Source organism: Magnolia sinica, chromosome 9 (genome assembly GCF_029962835.1).
Source record: "Magnolia sinica isolate HGM2019 chromosome 9, MsV1, whole genome shotgun sequence".
In the NCBI taxonomy this organism is placed as follows: domain Eukaryota; kingdom Viridiplantae; phylum Streptophyta; class Magnoliopsida; order Magnoliales; family Magnoliaceae; genus Magnolia; species Magnolia sinica.
Window position 1 is genome coordinate 18,285,704 of NC_080581.1, and position 20,934 is coordinate 18,306,637.

The 20,934-nt window shown below is 39.6% G+C and overlaps 1 protein-coding gene across 4 annotated transcripts in view; it reads left to right on the forward strand.

Moving 5' to 3' along the window:
- Positions 1-14,017: 14,017 nt before the first annotated feature.
- LOC131257007 (homogentisate phytyltransferase 1, chloroplastic-like) overlaps positions 14,018-20,934 on the forward strand; it is a 74,173-nt gene continuing 67,256 nt past the window's right edge. For 2 of the 4 annotated variants that reach the window (XM_058258160.1, XM_058258158.1), the window contains exon 1: positions 14,019-14,329. In XM_058258160.1, coding sequence (XP_058114143.1) covers positions 14,212-14,329 — 118 coding nt within the window. In that variant the 5' untranslated portion in view covers positions 14,019-14,211. Of the gene's footprint in view, positions 14,330-20,934 lie in introns of all 4 variants that reach the window. The other 2 variants (XM_058258159.1, XM_058258157.1) reach the window with 2 other exon arrangements.

A 20,934-nucleotide genomic window follows, 5' to 3' on the forward strand; every position in this document is an offset into this window, starting at 1 on the left:
TGCATATGTGCGATAACATGTTTATTCTGTATTTTTATGAAATGCTTAAATGATTGCAATGCTTGAATTGTTTGCTCTATACTGTTATGACTAACATATGTGAATGCTATTATCTTGGAGTATGATTGGGACTACGATATATAGTCTAGGCATTCGGTAACAGATTTCGTTAAAGTGGCCGAATTGGTTCCACCATCAAGGACACGTTCGATGAATCCGAATCGTACGGTGATTATCGACAATGGTTAGGCCACAAGGAGTGCGTATGCGCTCCATGTCGATTAACTTAGCGTGTGCTCGTACTAATCGGACTTGTCAAGTAACCCGATTGGCCTAATGTGTGTTTACCATGTATGGACACTACTGCCTGAATTTAAGGTACCATTTACCAGTGCAAAGCCCGTTTAACCTTGGTACCACGATCTGCTAAGACTCATGAGCAGGGCATGGTGGTGTATGAGACACCGTAGTCGAGATGTCGGCTTACGCTAGGGTGACGAGCCTCCCCGTAGTGTCCAGTGAGCAAACCAAACTCATGGACCGAATACGGTGGTATGAGACATTGTATTCGAGCTGTTGACTTACGTTAAGGTGACGAGCCTTCCTGTAGTGACCTTGAGTATAAAATAGGCTTACAATCAGGTGACGAGCCTCTCGTAGTGACCTCGAGTGTGAATTAAGCCTACGCCGAGGTGACGAGTGTCTCGTAGCGACCTATAGTGTAAACTTGTGACCTTGCCTATCGTATATAATTGACTAGGATTGACGACCCTAGATAGATCATTGTTTGGGTCAATGATATAAGGTTTGGGTACCTTATATCATTGAATAGGGTACCTTAACTTCCTAAACCTACTGTATGAATAAGTCTAATTAAGAACTTGACTAATCACGCATATGCACCGCATTGCATGTGCCTTTGGCGTTGGATTTGAGCATAGCAGGAGTGTTGCATGCGCGACCATAAGATGATGTCGTAGAGGGAGTGTAGGCGAGGGCATACATCATTAATACATATCATCCTTGCATTAACCAGAGTACTTAGGAATGCTTGTTGTATTGTTTTATCATTATTGCTTAACTGAATTGATAACATGTTAACCTTTACCTTATAACTCCACTAAGTTGATCACTCACTCTCATTCTGGAATGGTTTTTAAAACACCAACTAGACTCTGTTGTAGTTACAAATGATGTTATGGCTTACGAGTTGGAGCCGGCCTTCTATGACGACGAGGAGTTCTCCTATCTGCAACTCTTTGGTGGGTATATATAGATCTGGAGTTGCGTCACCGGGGCTACAGGGATATGGATTAGATGACATTACACTTTATCATTTTGTAAAATTTGAAATTATACATGTAATTATTTAACCTGGTGACATTCATACTCTGGGGACTTATAATTACTTATATGTTCTATATATTTATCACAGTCTTCTGCTTGCATAATTTAACTGTCTCTGGAGTATGATATGCTGATTTGGTACAATCCCACTTATGTTTAATGCACTAATACGGACAATATTTAATCATCATTATCTATATTGCATAAGTGATGCGTTGAAACTCGGGAGTTGAGCTTCTACTCGACCCCCGATTTTCAGGGCATTACAGCCTGGCATGATGGGTGGCCCACATAATGGACAGTCCACACGCAAGGTCTTGCATGCTGGACAATCCATATCCAAAGTGGCCCAACATGATAAGATGATCCACATAGAAGGTGCACCCCACACTATGTATGATGGACATCAAATGTGGGCCCCACATGATGGACAACCCACTTCGAAGGTGGAGCGCACATGAAGACACATCAAATATGGATTCCATGTGATGGACTGGACATTGAGGGGTCTTACATAAAGGACAATTGGCATTGATGGTGGGCCCCACATGATGGATGGCCTACATTAAGGGGGGCCCCCACATAATGGATGGTCCATGTCAAAGGTCAACCCTAATGATGAATGGTCCATATCCAAGACAAGTCTCACATGATAGATGGCCCACTTTGAAGGTTTGGCTTATATGGTAGATGATTCACATCAAAGGTGGGCTCCATATAATGGATGATTCATATCCAATGTCCGACATAATGAATGACTCAAATGTTTTAAAACATGAAGGTTGTCACCATCCATTCTTTTGTCGTTAGGGGTACAGTCAATTTATGATGAGATCCACCAAAACAACCGTCTAGATTCCTATTGTAATGGAATTGTTGTAATATTTAAAAATGACATCAACTGCCCTTAGAAAAAGCTTTTATTTAAATGTTTTTATCGAACGTGCTTATTAAAGTAGCTCTTATTTGAAAAACATTTATTAAATTAGAGTAGAGATGCCAAACAAGTCCTTAGAATAATTTTGTATGTGTACATGAAGAGGGGTCCCTAATTAAAGGAGATTATAACCAATCACAACTTAATTAAATTTAAAGATAAAAGTTAAAAAAAACACCCCATTGTTTATGATCCAAGTAGAAAAAACAATTGAGTTATTATAAAAAGAGAGAAAAGAAGTACCAGATATATTGACAGCAAGTGAACCTCTAGTGGCATTGAGCAGTGACGGCAATTGTTAATATCAATCAGCAAAGAGGTCAAGTGCGGCATTTGATGATGAATGGAGTGAACTTTTGTGGGTTCTATATTCAGAGATTGGGTGGGTTGATGCAAAATATTAATGGGCACATGGCTTAGGGTTTCAAAGATGCATAGGATGGTGGGCTTAGCTTGAGGAGAATACGTTAACTGGTTAAATATTCAAATCGGAGCTTTGAAACCATAAAAAGGTCTAGAGATGAAAAAAAAATGAATTAGAGGAGAATGATGAGTAATTTTTCTTGTATATTTTATTGAGTATAATGCTCTCTCTCTCTCTCTACACACACACACACACACACACACACACACACACACACATATACATATAGGAAAAGGGTCTCCAATCAAGAGAGGTTACCAAAAATAACATCCTAATCGAATCTAAATATAAAAGAAAAATAAAATACAATAGATAAGGGAAAGTCAATTCTTTCTTAATGTTTCATGTGTACTTTCATAACTGTCATTTGTGGGCCAATAATTTCAAGGTCAAGATTGTCTTAAGATGACAACCATAACATCGATTGTGTGTTTATACCTAACTTATTATGGCAAGATCAAATGGTTCAGAATGTGCTACGTGGCAACTATGTCACATGTGGTGTATATGAACATCAAAGACAATGAGTTAGAGATGCATACATATGGAATCATTAAATGTTAGAGTTTCAACTAAATAACTCTCTGCAAAGCAAGTCTTTAGCAAAAGCAAATTCTCTAGTAAGCATTAAATGCTAGAGTCCTACAAAAGTAATTCTTTGCAGAGGAAAGAATCCAAGAACATGAAGACTTCAGCAAGACTTTTATCACACATTGCAAAATCGGAATAGCAAAAGAAAACATGATCTCCTTTGTCTTTGTGGCTTAATGCAATAAGCCACACTTCTATTGAGGCTCAAGAGAATTTGCATAGCCGTTCAACTTGATCTCTCACACTGCTGAATACTACGTAAGACCATTGCTTTTACAAGTCTATAAAAGTAACACAGAAAGAAAAGCACTAATACAATCATATACAAACATTCTAGCTCTACGCTACTTATCTCTTTCATCCCTCATGGACGTATATTCTAATTAGTTTAATTCTAATTTCCTCCACCTTTATCCAACACATTTTGCAGTAAGGTCGGAGCCTTTAGTTTAACTTCTTAGCTTAATTTTCACTATTGTCTAGCACACCGATGTAGTACATTGATATATTAGTATAAATATCTATGACTTAGTTGTTGGATCTGTAGATTATTATGTTCTTACTTGGCAATTCTCTGATTTTGTCTTGCCGACGGTTTAACACTACCGTCTCACAAGCATATGGTAATTTCCATAACCACCTCACAATCGTTTAGGTTTGGAGTACCATTAGGACCACAACCATTTTGCTAGCAAAGACTATTATCGGTAATTTCTTTTACTTATTTATTTATTTATTAATTTTTACTGATTATATTGTATTAATATTTTGATTAATAAAATCAGCAATCAAACTTTATTCTTAATTAATTTGTTAAATTTTTATTGCTTTTATTAAAAAAACACAATTTAAACTATTACTGTTGAAAGAAAAATTATTATCTTCAACATAAGAAAGACTCATTCAAAAGGACTATTATTTCCCTTCCTAAATCACTCAATCTTTATAACAATCGGTGGTTGAATAGTCAAGTCAATCTTTACATATTTAATTTTAATTTGATTAATTTGGCACTTGGAGTCACAAGCGTTCAATTTACTTTGAGTCGGATGCGACTTTAACACTTTCGACACCTAATCTATTTACACACATTTCATTGAAATAGGGTTATATGTATATGTGTGACCACATGTTTGGATTAAACAACAACAATGCCGGTTCTGAAAGTATAGACCCACGCATTCAAACTTGTTTAAGCATGGTGACAAACAAGATATGAAAGCTTCCCTGTCCACCATAGAAACAAGTGGATATGAAAAAAGGTCCATGGTAAATATTCGAGGCCGTGAATTTGATTTGTGAAGTATGAAAAATAAGTAATTTGATCCACAATTTTAGCATTTGAATAGGCAGCGAAACCATAACAATAATACTTCTATGTTATTGAAATATCAAATGAATAGAATAATCCCATACTCACATTTTTTATTTTTTATTGTATTACAATTATAATGGTTATAAATTTCTTTACTTTGTTTCTTATAATGTTGGAAATTTTACATGGAATTAGCTGACACTAAACATTGATTTCCATAAAATAAACCTAAAGTCAGTGGTCAACAGCCAAACCTGTCTAACATCGTCGTAAAAATCTACATGAATTAGCTTTTTCGTTTTTGTTTTTTTTTAAAAAGTTGCTGTTAAGAAAAAAAATATAATAATGATGGACGGCTTTAGATAACGTAAACAATAGAAAAACTCGCATCCAAGGAAAGAATAAATAAAATTCCCAAGGAATCCTCGTTCCCAAACAAAGTTTTGGACTCAATGGTAGTAACCCCTCCCGTACCACGTTAGTGCTGGAAATCAATGATATACCTGTTTTATCCGCGAGAAGTCTTTAATGGTGGGCGTTTAATCACCGTTATGTCCTCTAGTGTGGTCCACTTGATATATATATCTGACTGATTTTTGCACTCATACCTTTAAATGAGCTGGAAAAATGGATGGACATCGTGGATTTTAAAAAATACATTATGGTGGGCCCACAGAGCCTTTTCAGCACCATCGTCCGTACTGGCTCACTACTGAACTCTAGTCCCGAACATTTTTCCCTCCCTCGGAGGGGTGCGGGTTAGGTGCGGCGCCCGCGCACCGTAGACAGTGCTTCCCGTACTGTAGGGCCCATCTTGATGTATGTATTCTATATCCGTGCCTTCCATTCATTTTTTTCAGATCATTTTAGACCAGTAACCAAAAAATGAAGTAGATCCAAATCTCAGTTGTAATATGTTATAGGAAACAGTGGTTACTGAACACCCCGCCGTTGAAAACTTCACAGGGATCACCGTAATGCTTATTTGCCATCCAACCTGTTGATAGGGTCACCAAAAAACTGAATGAAGGAAAAAAACAAATATCAGTTCGATCCAAAATTTGTAGGTCCACGAGAAGTTTTTAATGGGCAATCACCACTATTTCCTTTAAGTATATTCCACCTTAGATTTGGATGGACTCCACTTTATGTATAATGCCCTATCATAAAATGACCTGAGAAAAAGGATGGACGGCGTGGATATGGAATATATACAGCAAGATGGTCCCTTACTGTGGGGCCGCACCTGATCTTCTCCAACCTAAGAGGGAGGAAGAGAAAGAAAAGAAAAGAAAACAACGGATGAGGGAAGTAATCTACGGACTCATTCGACCTCGTCCGTTGATCAATGTTGATCTCCATCACTGACCATCCACACCATCAAATATAGAGTGAAGATCATCTTTCCTGTCTGTGATATTTGGGTTGTTAACTGCTTGACCATTTACCATTTCAGCTGCATTCGACGGTCCAAATAAAATGTTTGCTGTAGTCGCATGTATCTCAAGGCACTTATCTCGTGCCATTCCGAATTTTAGTGGGAATCACGCGTTTCAAAATTCTAAGTTAGTACCTAACTTTAAAATGGACGGTTAAGATTCACAGCCGCAAAAACTGACCATGGACGCTTTATGTCCGTTGGATAAGACCAAATTGCCACCAGACAAGCTGAGCACAGACGCTGACACATCCATCATCACGTTTGTTCAATGTTTTCTTTGTCACGCCTTCCACGGTCCCACCATCTCATGTCGTGACCGTGGGGCCCACCATGATCTATGTATTACATATCCACACCGTTCATCCATTTTTTCCAATTCATTTATAGACGTTGTCCAAAAAATGAAGCATATCCAGATATCAGATGGACCATAACATAAGTAGTGACCGAATGTCTACTATTAAAATATTCCTAAGGTCTGCCCTAATGTTTATTTGCCATGTTGATAATATTAAACATATATGGATGAACGGAAAATATAAATATCTGATCCAAAACTTTTAGTGGCCTATGAGAAGCTTTTAATGGTCAATTAATACTGTTTCCTATGGTTTAATCCACATAAGATTTAAATCTGATTCAGTTTTAGGCCCACATCTTAAAATAAGCAGAAAAAACTGATGAACGGAGTAGATCATATGCAACACATACATCAAGGCCAAGCCTATTGTCGCCATCTGACTGTGGGCCCCACTTCTTACATCAAGCACACCTGGAGAATTATCACTTTCTTTTTTTAAAGTTAGCCAGACTAGAGGAAAAAGCTTCCCGCCATTTTTTAGAAGTCGGTGAATCATCCACAAAACACATTTCTAACAAATTAATCTAGACCGTCCTTTGGTCCCACGGGGTGGATCATCACCTGAAAAATGAAATTGATCAGTAAATCTTAACCATACAGTTTCGTCAATCAAATTTGGACCACTGATGATTTTACATTTCAACCATCCATTTGACATCCATCAATTTAAAGGTTAGGATCGTTGGATGCTATGCTCAGTAAAAAAATAAAAATGGGCCGCATAATCTAGACATATGCATACGACGTGCCGTAGTGTATGAAATATCACCAAAGTCATGTGATAACACGTCAGATGATCTTCCTTTTCTTGTCTTTTCGTAGCGTGCATCTTGATTGCGTGGGGCCAAATCCAAAGCGCGTGCATGCTTTTGAATATCAGGTGTAAGATATGCAAATCCAGGAGCTTCGCCCAATTACCCACATACCTAGGGCTGTCATTGGGCTGGCTGGCTCACCTTAGGGCGAGTTTGGGTTGCAGTGGTTGGGTTTGTACTTGAAATTAGGTTTATTTTTCAACTAGATTGAGTTTGGACTTAGCTCTCCAAAAGACTGTTAATCTCGCCCGGTTTGTTAGCTATTTCAGAAATTAAAATTTTTAACTATTACTTGTTTTTTAATTCTTTTTCTTTCATGAATAATATACCCTCTTTTTATCCACTCTCATTGTCCTTCTCTTTTCTCACAACACTTATTAGGGTTTATGGATAAAAAGATCCAATTTTATTTGACAGATTACGAGCAACCATTGTAGCCACTCTTATCTCTTTTGGACTTAAGCGACCTGGTCACTTTTATGTAGAAGTAGCGTAGGAGGGTTTATAGTTAAAAAGATTTCTCTCTTTCCATCTCTATTTATACATGGAAAAAGGGAACGTTGCTAGCCATTAATTAGTCATCCATGCATTTGGGGACACATGGTGCTGTCCCTCTCTCTCTCTCTCTCTCTTTCAATGGAATATGACCCAACCTCCAAGCACTTTTCTAATGAATTAGGATCCTTTACTTGTCACAAGTAAGAAAATTCTGCTTTTCTACAACATGATTGGTCCACATCATCACTAGCATTGTTAGCATTACTGTATTAAATACAATATGTAATGATGTGGTCATTCTGCTTGTGGCAAGTAAAGGATCTGGATTCCCTAATCAAATTGATTTTTTATGCCCGTGGCAAGTAGGGGATTCAGATTCTTTCCACTAAATGAAAGAAATATGCCTCTTTACCTTTCCTTAACCAAACCCAAATAGAGAGAGACCAAACCCAGAAAGAGAGAGAGAGAGAGAGAGAGAGAGAGAGAGAGATGACTAGGATGATGGAGAAAGAAAGACATCATCTTTTCCATGGAAAAAGGAGGTTGATCTTAGAGTTTCTGCCCTAGACGATAAGAAGGTCTTTCTCTATGCAGGTTGGTGAGACATTTCTCTCTTTCTCAAGCTTGGCCAGGCCTTGTCTAAATATTCCAAACTGGTCTAAAATGGTTTTTAGACTCAAGTGGAATAATATGGGCTAGGCTTGGACAAAGTTTGACTCAGCCCTAACCTGCCCTGTTGACACTCCTACACATGCGTGTAGAAAGAAGTTCATGCACACCTACAAAGTGTGCCCACTAGGCCAGAAGGTGCAAGATCCAAGGCATCCATTAAAGTGTATTTGATCATCTAAATATTCTCCTAAAATATAGATCTGATTGATTTAGTAGGTGGGCTATGATGTTGGAAGCAGATTGACCGTAATTAGAAAACTCCAGCTAAGTCTTTCTTTCAACCGTTCATTTGTTTAGCAAACAATGGTCCATTCTAATGGACCAACCTAATTATTGGACAAGATTATCTATATAGTGATACCACATTACTGATGAATGAATTGGATCTGGTACCAATATGTCATGCTAGCATATGTGTGGCATGAGCATATGAACTACCTTACACGTGTGTGAGCTTTTCAAAGCTCCATATCCAGTTGTGTGACCCTATAACTAGGGTTGTCAACGAGCTGGTCTAGGGCTGGGCCAAGCTCTGTTCAAGCCTATCCTACACTGTTCAACATAGCCCAAAATCTGGCTTGGGCCTGTAATAGACTAAAATAATCTGGCCCTAACTTTTTTATTACCTAAGCCCAAGCCCAAGGCCGAACCTGAATCAGAGAAAAGAGACGAACGTGCTGCAATGGCGACAAAGCCGTGCGGTCGTGAGATTGGTGCAGGTGGAGCTCCGATGGCTCATTTGTTTTGATGTAATTACATGTAATTTAATTGATTTTGGCATTTATTAATTACAATGTTAAATGTCAATAACTATCAATTCACCGTGTCGTTGTTATCTTTACTTTTTGATGGGTCTTGGCTTAGAAAACGAGGCATGTGGGCCACATGCGTTGTATCCATGCACAGTCATTTTTTGGGATCATTTAAGGCCTGGGCCGACTGAAAGATCAGGTGGACCACATCATAGGAAATAGTGGGAATAATAATGGCACCATTGAAACCACCGTTTTCTCTGGTGTGGTCTATTTATGGTTTGGCTTTGCCTCATTTTTAGGTTCATGCACTAAATGATCTGAAAAAATGAATGGGAGGAGTGGATATAACACATACATCAGTGGGGGCCCACATAGTTTCTATAACGAAATAACATTGAGATCCCATGGCAATGGCAGCTGCAATGACCATAAGGCCGGTTGGTCATGGTGGCGAAAGAGAGTGGGGAAAGGAGACGTTGGCTCAGGTAAGCCCCACCATGGTGTTTATGTGAAATAAACAACCACCAAGTATGTAATCCCATATTAGGATAAGGTTCCCAAAACAACCCTATCCATGGTTCAGGTGGACCACATAATTGGACACAATATAGAGGACAATGCTTACACGCGATATTTTCCCTTGATGTGTGATGTACCGGGTTGCGGACATTTTCATGGCCAAGATGGATCGGAAAAAGCTCAGTCAATGACAGAAGTGATCCGGACCACCAGACCTTAAATTAAGTGTATCTCACGATCCGGAATAAGTTATTTGACATACCATATATGATTTTGGGGTAGGACGAGCTACTTTAGCCACCCAACCTTGCTATGCCGAGTTGACCACGCTGAATTTGCGAAATACCATCAGATCGACGGTTGTTTCCTTATTTTAATTCCATTTTTACTATAAATAGTAAGTTAGGAGAACCGTGTGAAAAGTACTTAGAATAATTAGGAGAACAACATGATAAAACCAAATAGGACACTTTCCATTTTTTGCCGAAAACCTTGCGCACAAGTAGACATCATGACCATCTATAAATAGTAAGTTTACTATATATAGTAAGTTGCGAATTCATTTTAGTTGTAGTTTGATTATGAACTTTCTTTCATTGCTTAGTATCCCTATTTAAAGAGTTGTGAACTCGTTTGTTTAATCTATCAATCAAATTATGAATTTTATAGAATTTATTTTCATTTTTTCTTACTTTTTCCTCGTGGATTCAAGAAGTCTCTGTGAAGAGTCCAGAGAAGCTTTGTAGATTTGGAGTAGTTATCCTTGAAGAAGACGGTGATCGACCTCATCACATTCATCCTTGTGTCAATGTGGCTTACATAAATCACATGTGGACTGGATTTTATTTTATTATCATTATTTTTTAAAATATAAATATCTCGACCTATGTTTTGGTATGACATATAATAGTTGGAGTGGATATCATATAATCATAATGGTAGGACTAATACAAAATCAAGGGTGAATGTCTCTCTCCAAACTAGTTTCTTTATCGTGATCAACCTTAATTATAGGTTAGTCTTAATTTTGCCAGGCCTTGCAATTACTCATCCAATAGTCAGAGTGGTTCACATACACACCTCTGTGAGACCCTAGAAAATCAAGGGTGGGCATGATACTGATATATTTAAAGAAAAAAAAAGAAGGAATTTTAGGGGCTCCAACTCTTAATTTTTCGTTGGACTAACTGTAATGTGTATGCAAGATCTACTCTAACTAATAGATGTGTAATCCTAGTTCAAAGCCAAAAGATGAGGCTAATGCATAATTAAGGTGGGCCACACCAATGAAAACTATTGGGAGAGAGAGGACTACCTTTAATTTTCATAGGGCCCACCATGTTGATTATATGAAATCCACTCCAACCATTAGATGCCACACCAAAATGCATTCCTAAATTCAAAAGTCAGGCCTATATGTGATTTATGTAGGCCACACCAAGGGAAATAGTTTGTAGGGTGAATGTTGCCTTGTATACTTTTTCTAATCATGTCGTCCACTTGAATAACAGATCAGATTGATATATATATATATATATATATATATATATATATATATATATATATATATATATATAAAAGGTGATCCACTTGCTTGTTGGGGTGGATTTCACGTAAACACTATGGTAAGGCGCACTCCAGCGGCCCTCTTTTCGTCCCCTCCCTATATTTATTAATATTAATTATCTAATAAATGCTACAAATTTGTAAGATGGTTGACACACATGAGAGTTTCTCCTTTTTATATTACAAAATTGCTCTTCCAAAAGTAACAGGCCGGGCCGAGCTGATGGCTGCTGTACATGGTCCGAGTTGGCATTATTAAAAACGGGCCTGAATTTTAAGCCTAATACCCCAACCCAAGTCCGGCCTTGTAAGATGGTCGACACACCTGAGAGTTTCTCCTTTTTATATACGAAATTGCTCTTCCAACAGTAACAGGCCGGGCCGGGTTGATGGCTGTTGTACATGGTCCAAGCTGGCCCGATTAAAAATGGGCTGGAATTCTAATCGGGAGTTCGGCCTATGGGCCTAACCCACAACCCAAGTCCAGCCCAAAATCCCAATAGGCCTGACCCGCCTATTGACAGGCCTACCTCCAACAGAGGAATGGATATGCACGGTACGCGGGGGCTTTCTCTTTTCTGTCAGGAGCGGGTCCCACCGTCCAGTGATCCAGGCCGTGGTCTGGGGGTCACTCAGTAGGAGGACCGTACCTCAAAAATAATTCAATTTGTGGCATGAGAATGGACGGCCAATATACAAATTACAACAGTGGGCCGTCATCTAACTGTACGGAGCCCAACATTGGTGGTTAGATTATTCGAGTTTAGGAGATTTGGAGCCTATCTGCGGTGGGGACCAAGAGAACAACGGTCTGGATTACAGCAACAGTGGGCCCAAATTGTATAAACTGAAAACCCAAATAAGCTGAGCATATATCCCCATATTGTGGGTCCCAAAATTACTCTTTACTTTTCAACATTTCATCGTTGAGGCACCGTTTATTTATTCCTCGGTATGTAGACGTGCACACTATGCTTGGGTTTTCAATATCTATTGGTGGGCCGGGGTTCGGTGATCCAGACCATTGATTTGTTTTGGCTCACTGTGGAAGGATCGATCATGCCCCCAAGACGTCTAAGAGCCGAAGATCTTAACAGAAAATCCTGGGCCTCATGGGAACTTACCATGAGGTCGAGCTGTGTGGGTCCCACCGTGATGTGGATCGAACATCAACACTACCCTAGCATATGAGGTCGAGCTGTGTGGGTCCCCTTTAGGTTATGGGATATCCCCATATGGAACTCAGGTGGGCCATACCATCTAATATCATGGGACGACATGCCTAAAAGTTATAAAAGTACTTGGTGGGGCCCACCTGAGTTTTGGATGCTTCTAAAACTTGGTGTGACTCCTCACCCAATGGATACACACATAATGGATGGTATAGATTTGTGAACCACATCTCGGTGAGCTTAGTAAATGATTATGAATGTTTTAATGGGAGGGCAATCCTTCTCAACTGTTGTATGTGGTGAGGCCCACCTAAGTCATAGATTGATTTGATTTTTAAGCCCTTAGCCCACCATGAAATGGTGCATTTGACTAATTAGGTAGATGTTCAACACACATCATGGTGGGGCCCACACAGTTCAACCTCATGGGAAGTTCCTGTGAGGTCGACCTCGTAGTACCATTTCCCACACACAATATATATATATATATATATATATATATATATATATATATATATATATATATATATACACGAGTCCGTCCCATGGCCCCACTGTGATGCATTTCGAACATCTAACCCATCAGCTAGATGCACCATTCCATCGTGGGCCTAGGTCTCAAAAATCAAGTCAATCTGTGACTTGTGTGGGCCACACCACATACAGAAGTGGGGAAGGGCAGTGCACAATTAAAACATTCATAATCAATTTTTTGGGTCCACTGAGATGTGGTTTACAAATCCAGCCCATCCATTATGTGTGTCCCACTTGCATAAGGGTTCAGACCAAGTTTCAGCAGCATTCAAAACTCAGGTGGGCCCCACCAAGTGCTTTTATATGTTTTAATGGTGTTTCACATGATTTTAGATGGTATGGCCCACCTGAGTTCTGTATACGGCTGATTTTTAGGATATCCCATAATTTAGAGGGTACCCATCAAATGCACGGTGTTGATGGTCGACACGCATCACGGTAGGGTCCACACAGATCGACCTCACGGGAGCTAATAGTGAGGTAAAGCGCATAGTAACTTTTCCCACATATATATACACACACACAGACACACACACACGTGTGTGTGTGTATATATATATATATTTCTAATGAGGTTATCTCATGCACCTGCCATACAAATAAAATAATAGCTCTCACCTGATGGATGATGTGGATTTTCCATTTATTATATATATATATTTCTAATGAGGTTATCTCATGCACCTGCCATACAAATAAAATAATACTTCTCACCTGATGGATGAAGTGGATTTCCACTTGCTATACAATATGGCGAGTTTCACGGAAATTGGTAGGTCTTGTAGAGGATTCATGCTCCGAATGATCCGTACTTCTTGTAGATGCTATCATCGGAGCTGGTACGGTAGAGCCATCTGAAGAGGATTATGGTAGAGTAATCTTTCTATAATAGATAGCTAGAAGTGGTAAGCCAATGAACTAATCGGTCCGTCCATTCATATACTTGGAAAAAATATAATTGGTTTACATATTAAAAAAAAAAAAAAAAAACACAAATTAGACAATATTTTCCATCCAATCTTTGGCCATTAAAAAAAGTGACTTTGCCCTTTTGAATTTGGACTACTCGGCTATTTTATTTTCCACCATTCATTTGAGACCCATCATCAGCTGGTGATTTGGTAGACATATTCCACCTACAGTGTGACGTCACACTTTGGATGGTCTGGATTACTTACTACAATTTTCAAAATGGTGGTGGACTATCACAGTAGTCTAAGTCCCCTGTATAAGCAGGGTCTCTTTTCCCAATTTCATTGCATTCATGCCCAGCTGTACTCTCAATTTTCCTTCTTACACAACGTCCATGGATTCTTCGGCTCCGTCAGGTCTTCTGCCTTTCCATGGTTTAGCGCCGGGAAGCCGGTCGACCAAATCAAGAGGTATTTATATTTTTCACACTGGACGGGAAGTGGATTATGTGTTTTATTCAGGTCGTACATTCATTTTTTTACTTTTTATTTTTATTTTTATTTTTATTTTACACACGAACACACACCGTAATGGGCTTTCACCACCGATGGATACTCGAACCCTTGATCAGGTATTGAAACTCCCGAGAGTCTACCACCCGAGCAAGAGCAAGGATCTGTCTTACACAAGCACATTCATTGTTCTAGCTCAATTTAGATCTTGATCACATAAATGATGTAGATACAAAGCTGGAGTGGACCACACCACAAAAAAATACAGTGGGGACTGAACTTCCACCGTTGAAAACATCTTAAAGGCCACGGAAGTTTTCAATCAAGCTTATATTCATTTTTTCTCTTCGTCCAGTGTGGCCTTATGATAGGGTTGTATGGCAAATAAAACATCACGGTGGGCCCTGTGAAGTTTTTGACGGTAGGCCTTCAATCCCCACTTTTTTCTATGGTGTGGGCTACCTGAGCTTTGAATCTGCATTATTTTTGGGCTCATGCCCTAAAATGATGTAGAAAAATGATGGACAGCATGTATAAAACATGTATATCACAGTGGGTCCCACATGGCTTGGGCCACGTCGTGCAAGAGGGATATACCTGTCAGGTGTGCCAAAGGTAATCCGCTTCATGCATACACGTACTTAACAAAGATGTGTAGGCTGAAAGTAGTGCCCATGTGCGATGTCTTTCATGACATGGGGTCCATCGTCAGTAACTCCTGACCCAAAAATCAGGCCAGTTTATTGATTAGGTGCGATGCACACATGGAAATGATGAACGGTTAGAGAAAAAGATGATCACTGGTATACATTAATTCTACGTGTGTGGCTCACCGGTTGGCAATTAATGCTGACTGGTATACATTAATTCTACGTGTGTGGCTAACCGGTTGGCAAGTAATGCTGACGTGTGGATGGATCACAGTGCAAAAACATGCTGAAAGGGTAATCCTGACCATCAGTCTGTCGTGGTGATCAAATCAACGCTTGAAAGCAGATATGTTAAACTGTCGACATTCGAGACCCCCAACCGATGGAATCCGGTTCCTGCTCATGGGTTAGTGGTAGACTCTACAGATCATGTGTACGAGTACCCATGTGGTATGTGTGGGTGAAAAAAAAAAACTGATGGAATCATCTTTCAATGTGATTTTTGAACCTTAGCTCACCCACATGGCTTCCCGCAAATTGACGGTTAGGATCACAGGGTTGTACGTTATTGCATGTTGTCTGGACCTGAGGAACTTATGGTTGTGATGTAAAGAAAAACACCAGTCGACTATTATTTTTTTCTTTTTATAAACCAGCCTATGCCCACCATGATGTTGGTTTGCCACCCAAACGGTTCATAACGTCACACTACCCGGATGGATGTAGGGAAAACACAAATCAGCTTGATCCATAACTTCCTAGCCCTAGGAAGTTATCAATGGCAGATGTTCAATCTCACTGTTTCCAGCGGTGTGGCTCATTTGAGTTTTAGATCTGCCTTATTTTTGCTCTCATCCCTAAAATGATCCGGAGGCTCGGGTGGGAAGCGGATTGGCTGGTGTACCACACAACAGCTATGTAGCTGCCGTAGATACGACCTTGTGTGAAGACGAGCGCCGACGCTCCTCATGCTCCGAGTTGTACGGACGGTTTACATGAGATCAAAGTTACATGAGCCCTACAATGATGTATTTATTATATCCACACCGTTCATCAATTGTTCAAAATCGTTTTAGAGTATTAACCAAAAAACGCATCATATCTAAAGATCAAATGGACCACACCAAAAATAGCAGCGGGAATAATGATTTTCACCATTAAAAAATTCGTAGGGCTCACCATAATATTTATTTTCCATCTAATCTGTTGATAAGGTCACAAATACATGTATGAAGAGTAAAAACAAATTTCATGTTGATCCAAAACTTCTGTGACCCCCAAAAGGGTTTCAATGGTAGACGTTCAATCCCCCGTTGCTTTTTGCAGTGTGGTCTACTTTATCTTAGTTTTGTCATTTTTTTTTTTTTTTGTCTCAAGCCTTACGACGAGCTCGAAAAATGGATGGATAGTTTGAATATAACACATACCTTATGATGGGACCCACAAAACTTGCTAACATTACTACAGTAGCTATATAGCTATTGTAGATACGTGTCGTGCTAAGACGAGCGCTGATGCTCCTCGAGCTCTAAGTTGTACAAACAGTTTAAATGAGATCAAAGTTACATGAGTCTCACGATGAATGTATTTATTATATCCATACTCTTCATCAATTTTTCGAAATCATTTTAGAGTATTAACTAAAAAATGAATCATATCGGAAGCTCAAATGGACCACATGAAATAGCAGCGGCGATAATGATTTTCACCGTTAAAAAATTCATAGGACCCACCATAATTATTTTCCATCCAATCTGTTCATAAGGTCACAAATACCCATATGACGAGTAAAAACAAATTTCATGTTGATCCAGAACTTCTATGACCCTTAAAAGGATTTCAATGGTAGACATTCAATCCCCTGCTACTTTTTGCAGTGTGGTTCACTTTATCTTTAGATCTATCTTATTTTTTGTCTCAGGCCTTACGACGAGCTCGAAAAATGGATGGACGGTTTGGATATAACACATACCTCATGATGGGACCCATAGAACTTGTTGTCGTTAATACAACGACTATATAGCTGGTGTGTGGTACACCAGCTAATCCACTTTCGTTCGGGAGCTCAATCATCCAAGTGGTTCAGGTTTTTCGAAAGCTGATTGGCTAGTGTACCACACACAATAGATATAGCTGGTGTATTGACATTAGCAAGTTCCGTGGATCATATTATGAGGTGTGTGTTATATCCAAACCGTCCATCCATTTGGCTAGCTCATTGTAGGGATTGAGACTAAAATTAAGACAAATATAAAGATGAAGTGGACCACACTGCAAAAAGTAGTGGGGGATTGAATGTTTACCATTGAAACCCTTTTGGGGTCACAAAAGTTTTGGATCAATATGATATTTGTTTTTCCTCTTCATACAGGTCTTTGTGACCTCATGAGCAAATTGGATGGAAAATAAACGTTATGATGGGCCTATGATCGTCTTAACAGTGAAAATCATTATCCCACTGCTATATGTGGTGTGGTCCCCAAAATAATGTATTTATTATATCCACACCGTTCATCCCCTTCATCTTTACACTACATGTACCCACATCAGCTATATCGCTGGTGTGTGGTACACCAGTGAATCCACTTCCGGGTTTTTCCATCTCTGCATTTCTTTGTCACTCATGTATTTGTCACTCCCTTGGATGTGGATTAGATACTTACAATATCCCGGATTGACTACTGAAGAGACATCACTAAGCTCTGTTGGCCCTACCAACATGTATGTGTTGTATCCATGACGTCCATTCATTTTTAGAGATTATTTTATGACATGATCTAAAAAATAGGCAGATCTAAAGCTCAAGTGGACCCACTATAGAAAACAATGAGGGCAGTGACACCACCGTTGAAACATTCCTAAGGGCCACCATGATGTATTTTTGAGATCCAATTTATTCATGAGATAACATACAGATAGATGAATGAAAAACACGAATATCATCTTAATTGAAAACTTCTTTCACCCTTCAGAAGTTTCGCGCGGTGGTTGTCTCTGTACCCACTGTTTTCTACTGAGTCCACTTGAGCTGTGTATCTGCCTCATTCTTTGGATCATGTATTAAAATGATTTCTTCAAATGGATGAGCGGCATGGATACAACTATGATGGTAGGGCCCACGAAAGTTGGTGACGTCACTTCAGTAGCGAATTCGTTACTGACATTGTGTGAACGCTGGGAAATCAGCGCCCACGCTGGTTCTGGAGATGTTTTGTTGGGTTTTTGTTTGTTTGACAAAGGGAGTGATTGAATATAATGTCTTGGAGTCGCCGCTAGCCACTTAATCCAAAATCCCGCAGTCGGCTAGAACCTGCAGAATATGCAAATCTAAAGAATTTGAAGACTCTCTTACTTTAAATTGACTCCTGGCCTGCGATCCGTGATTCTGAGTAAGGGACCTCGGTTACAATGAAGGAAGGTGTTAGGTACCCTCTCTGCCCGTACAAGTGTATGGTCTCTACTCTATATGGTAAAATAATCTTAAGGGATGGGATGATATGATCGAAGTGAGACTAGGTAAACTCAGATTTCTGATGTAGTAAAATCCGAGATTCCGGCAAGTTACAAAGCATACGTCTGAGGAATGTTTAGAAAAACAGATGTGATGATGCTAATATAGTGAAAAAAAAGGAACTAAACTACCATGAGTTTCTGATGTGACAGGATCCGATATTCGGTAAGTCATAGAACATACATTCAATGATGATATAGAGGAGCAAGGGGGATAAGAAGGGAGATAAGAATATGATGAATGCTTTATGGAAGATAGTATGATCTTTGGCTTGCACCTGAAATAACTAGGACATGGAGTACACCATGACCAACCCGGATGAGATTGTAGGAGTTGAGGATAGCTTGGAGGAGGTTAAAGGGTGGGGCTTAAAGACTCAAGAGGTACTGTTCACTCTCACTCACTTGCTCGTCCTCTCTCTCTTACTCTCCCTTAGAAAATTTTGAGAATTTTATCTCTTAGGTAGAAGTGTTGTATGAAATGAAGAGAATTAAAGGCTATTTATAACATTTTGGGATGACACTTTGGTAATTCTAGGGTTTATGGAGGGTAAATGTTGACATGGTAGCTTGTGATTGGTTGAGGAGAGAGAAGTGCCATATGACATATTCTTATAAGCTCGTTGAGTTTGGTAAAGTAGTAAATAGGATGAACTTCGGGGGTAATTTTATAGGAAAGTTGACTTTGGGAGGGGGGACAATTGTGTGCTTAGAGGAGATACCTCTAGGATAGGGGGTGGTACTCAGATTACGGCCCGCGGTAGTCAAACTACCGCCCGGGCTAGGTTTTCCATGGGTTTTGGCTGGTGGGCCCGTTTCGGATGTTTTGGATCAAAATGGTTGGGTATGTTTTTGGGAACTGGGTCGTTTTTCGAGTAGGCTTTGGTTCAGATAATGGTTTGAGTTAGGGTTTAGGTTAGGGTTAGGGTTTAAGGAATGGTTGCAGTTTTTGGCTCTCTTCCTAAGGGTTATCCTTACCTTATCAAGTAGCTAGCCTGCGTGGGGTGTCTACACATTCTCAGAATCTAATCCGCGTCCCTTGACTTCCCTCGGGGAATGGATTGGCTACTCCCCCTACCACTAGCCCCGTGGTTGATGGTCGGTGCTTTATGGCCCCCACCATGATGTATGTGTTTCATCCATTCCGTTCACCCATTTTTACAGATCATTTTAGGGATTTATATAAAAAATTAGAGGAATATAAATCTCAGGTGGACCTCACCACAGGAAAACAATAGTGATTGGATATCCACCATTAAAATCCTCCTAAGTCCCATTGAACCATTTATTTGACATCCAATCTGTTGATTAGGTCATACAGACCCGGATGAAGGGTAAAAACAAAGATCACCTTGATTCAAAACCTTTATGTCCCCAAAAAGTTTTTAATGGCCGAAGTTCATTCAACACTGTTTCCTGTAATGTGGTCCACTTAAGATTTGTATTTACCTCATTTTTGGTCTCATACCATAAAATCATCTATTAAAATATATGGACGGCATGGATTAAGCACATACATTATGGTGGGGCCCACAGAGCATTGACCACCAGCCATTGGCTGGTGGCAGGTGGAGTAGCCAATCTGTTTCCCTTGACTTGGGAATGAACGATTCTCATGATAAATATGGCCATTTGGTTGAACGCGCTTACCATCAGATCTAGGCCATCTTTTTGGAAACGGATCGGCTACTCACCCTGCCACTAGCCAATGGCTAGTGGTCGGTGCTGTGGCCCCACCATGGTGTATGTGTTTCATCCATGCTGTCCACCAATTATTCCATATCATTTTATGGTTTGAGCCCAAAAACTAAGGTTAATCCAAATCTCAAGTGGACTGCACACTGTCGATTGAATGCCCACCATTAAAAACTTCCTGGGGGCCACAAAAGTTTTGGATCAAGGTGATATAAATTCTTTCCCTTCATCTAGGTCTGTATGACCTAATCAACAGGTTAAATGTCAAATAACCATAATAGTAGGCCCTAGGAGGTTTTTAGTGGTGGAAATTCACTCACTATTGTTTTCCCATGGTGTGGTCCAACTGAGATGTAGATCTACCTCATTTTTGGGATCAAGCCCTAAAATTATCTTTCAAAATGGATAGACGGCGTGGATAAAACACATACATCATGGTGGGGTCCACATAGAACTGACCACTAGGCACTTGGCCAGTGGCAGCGTCACTAGTGAAATCGTGTCCATCTATTTGGACGCCTTAACTGTCAAATCCATACCATTCTTTTTAATGCTATAACCATCATATCTGGGCTGATGATTTGAACTAGTCACATACCAGATCTGACTCATCCATTTGCTAATAGATCTGGACCATCCATTAAGGACATTGGATGTCTTTAATTTGTACTTTGTACTTTTTTTAACACATGCACACACACCCACACG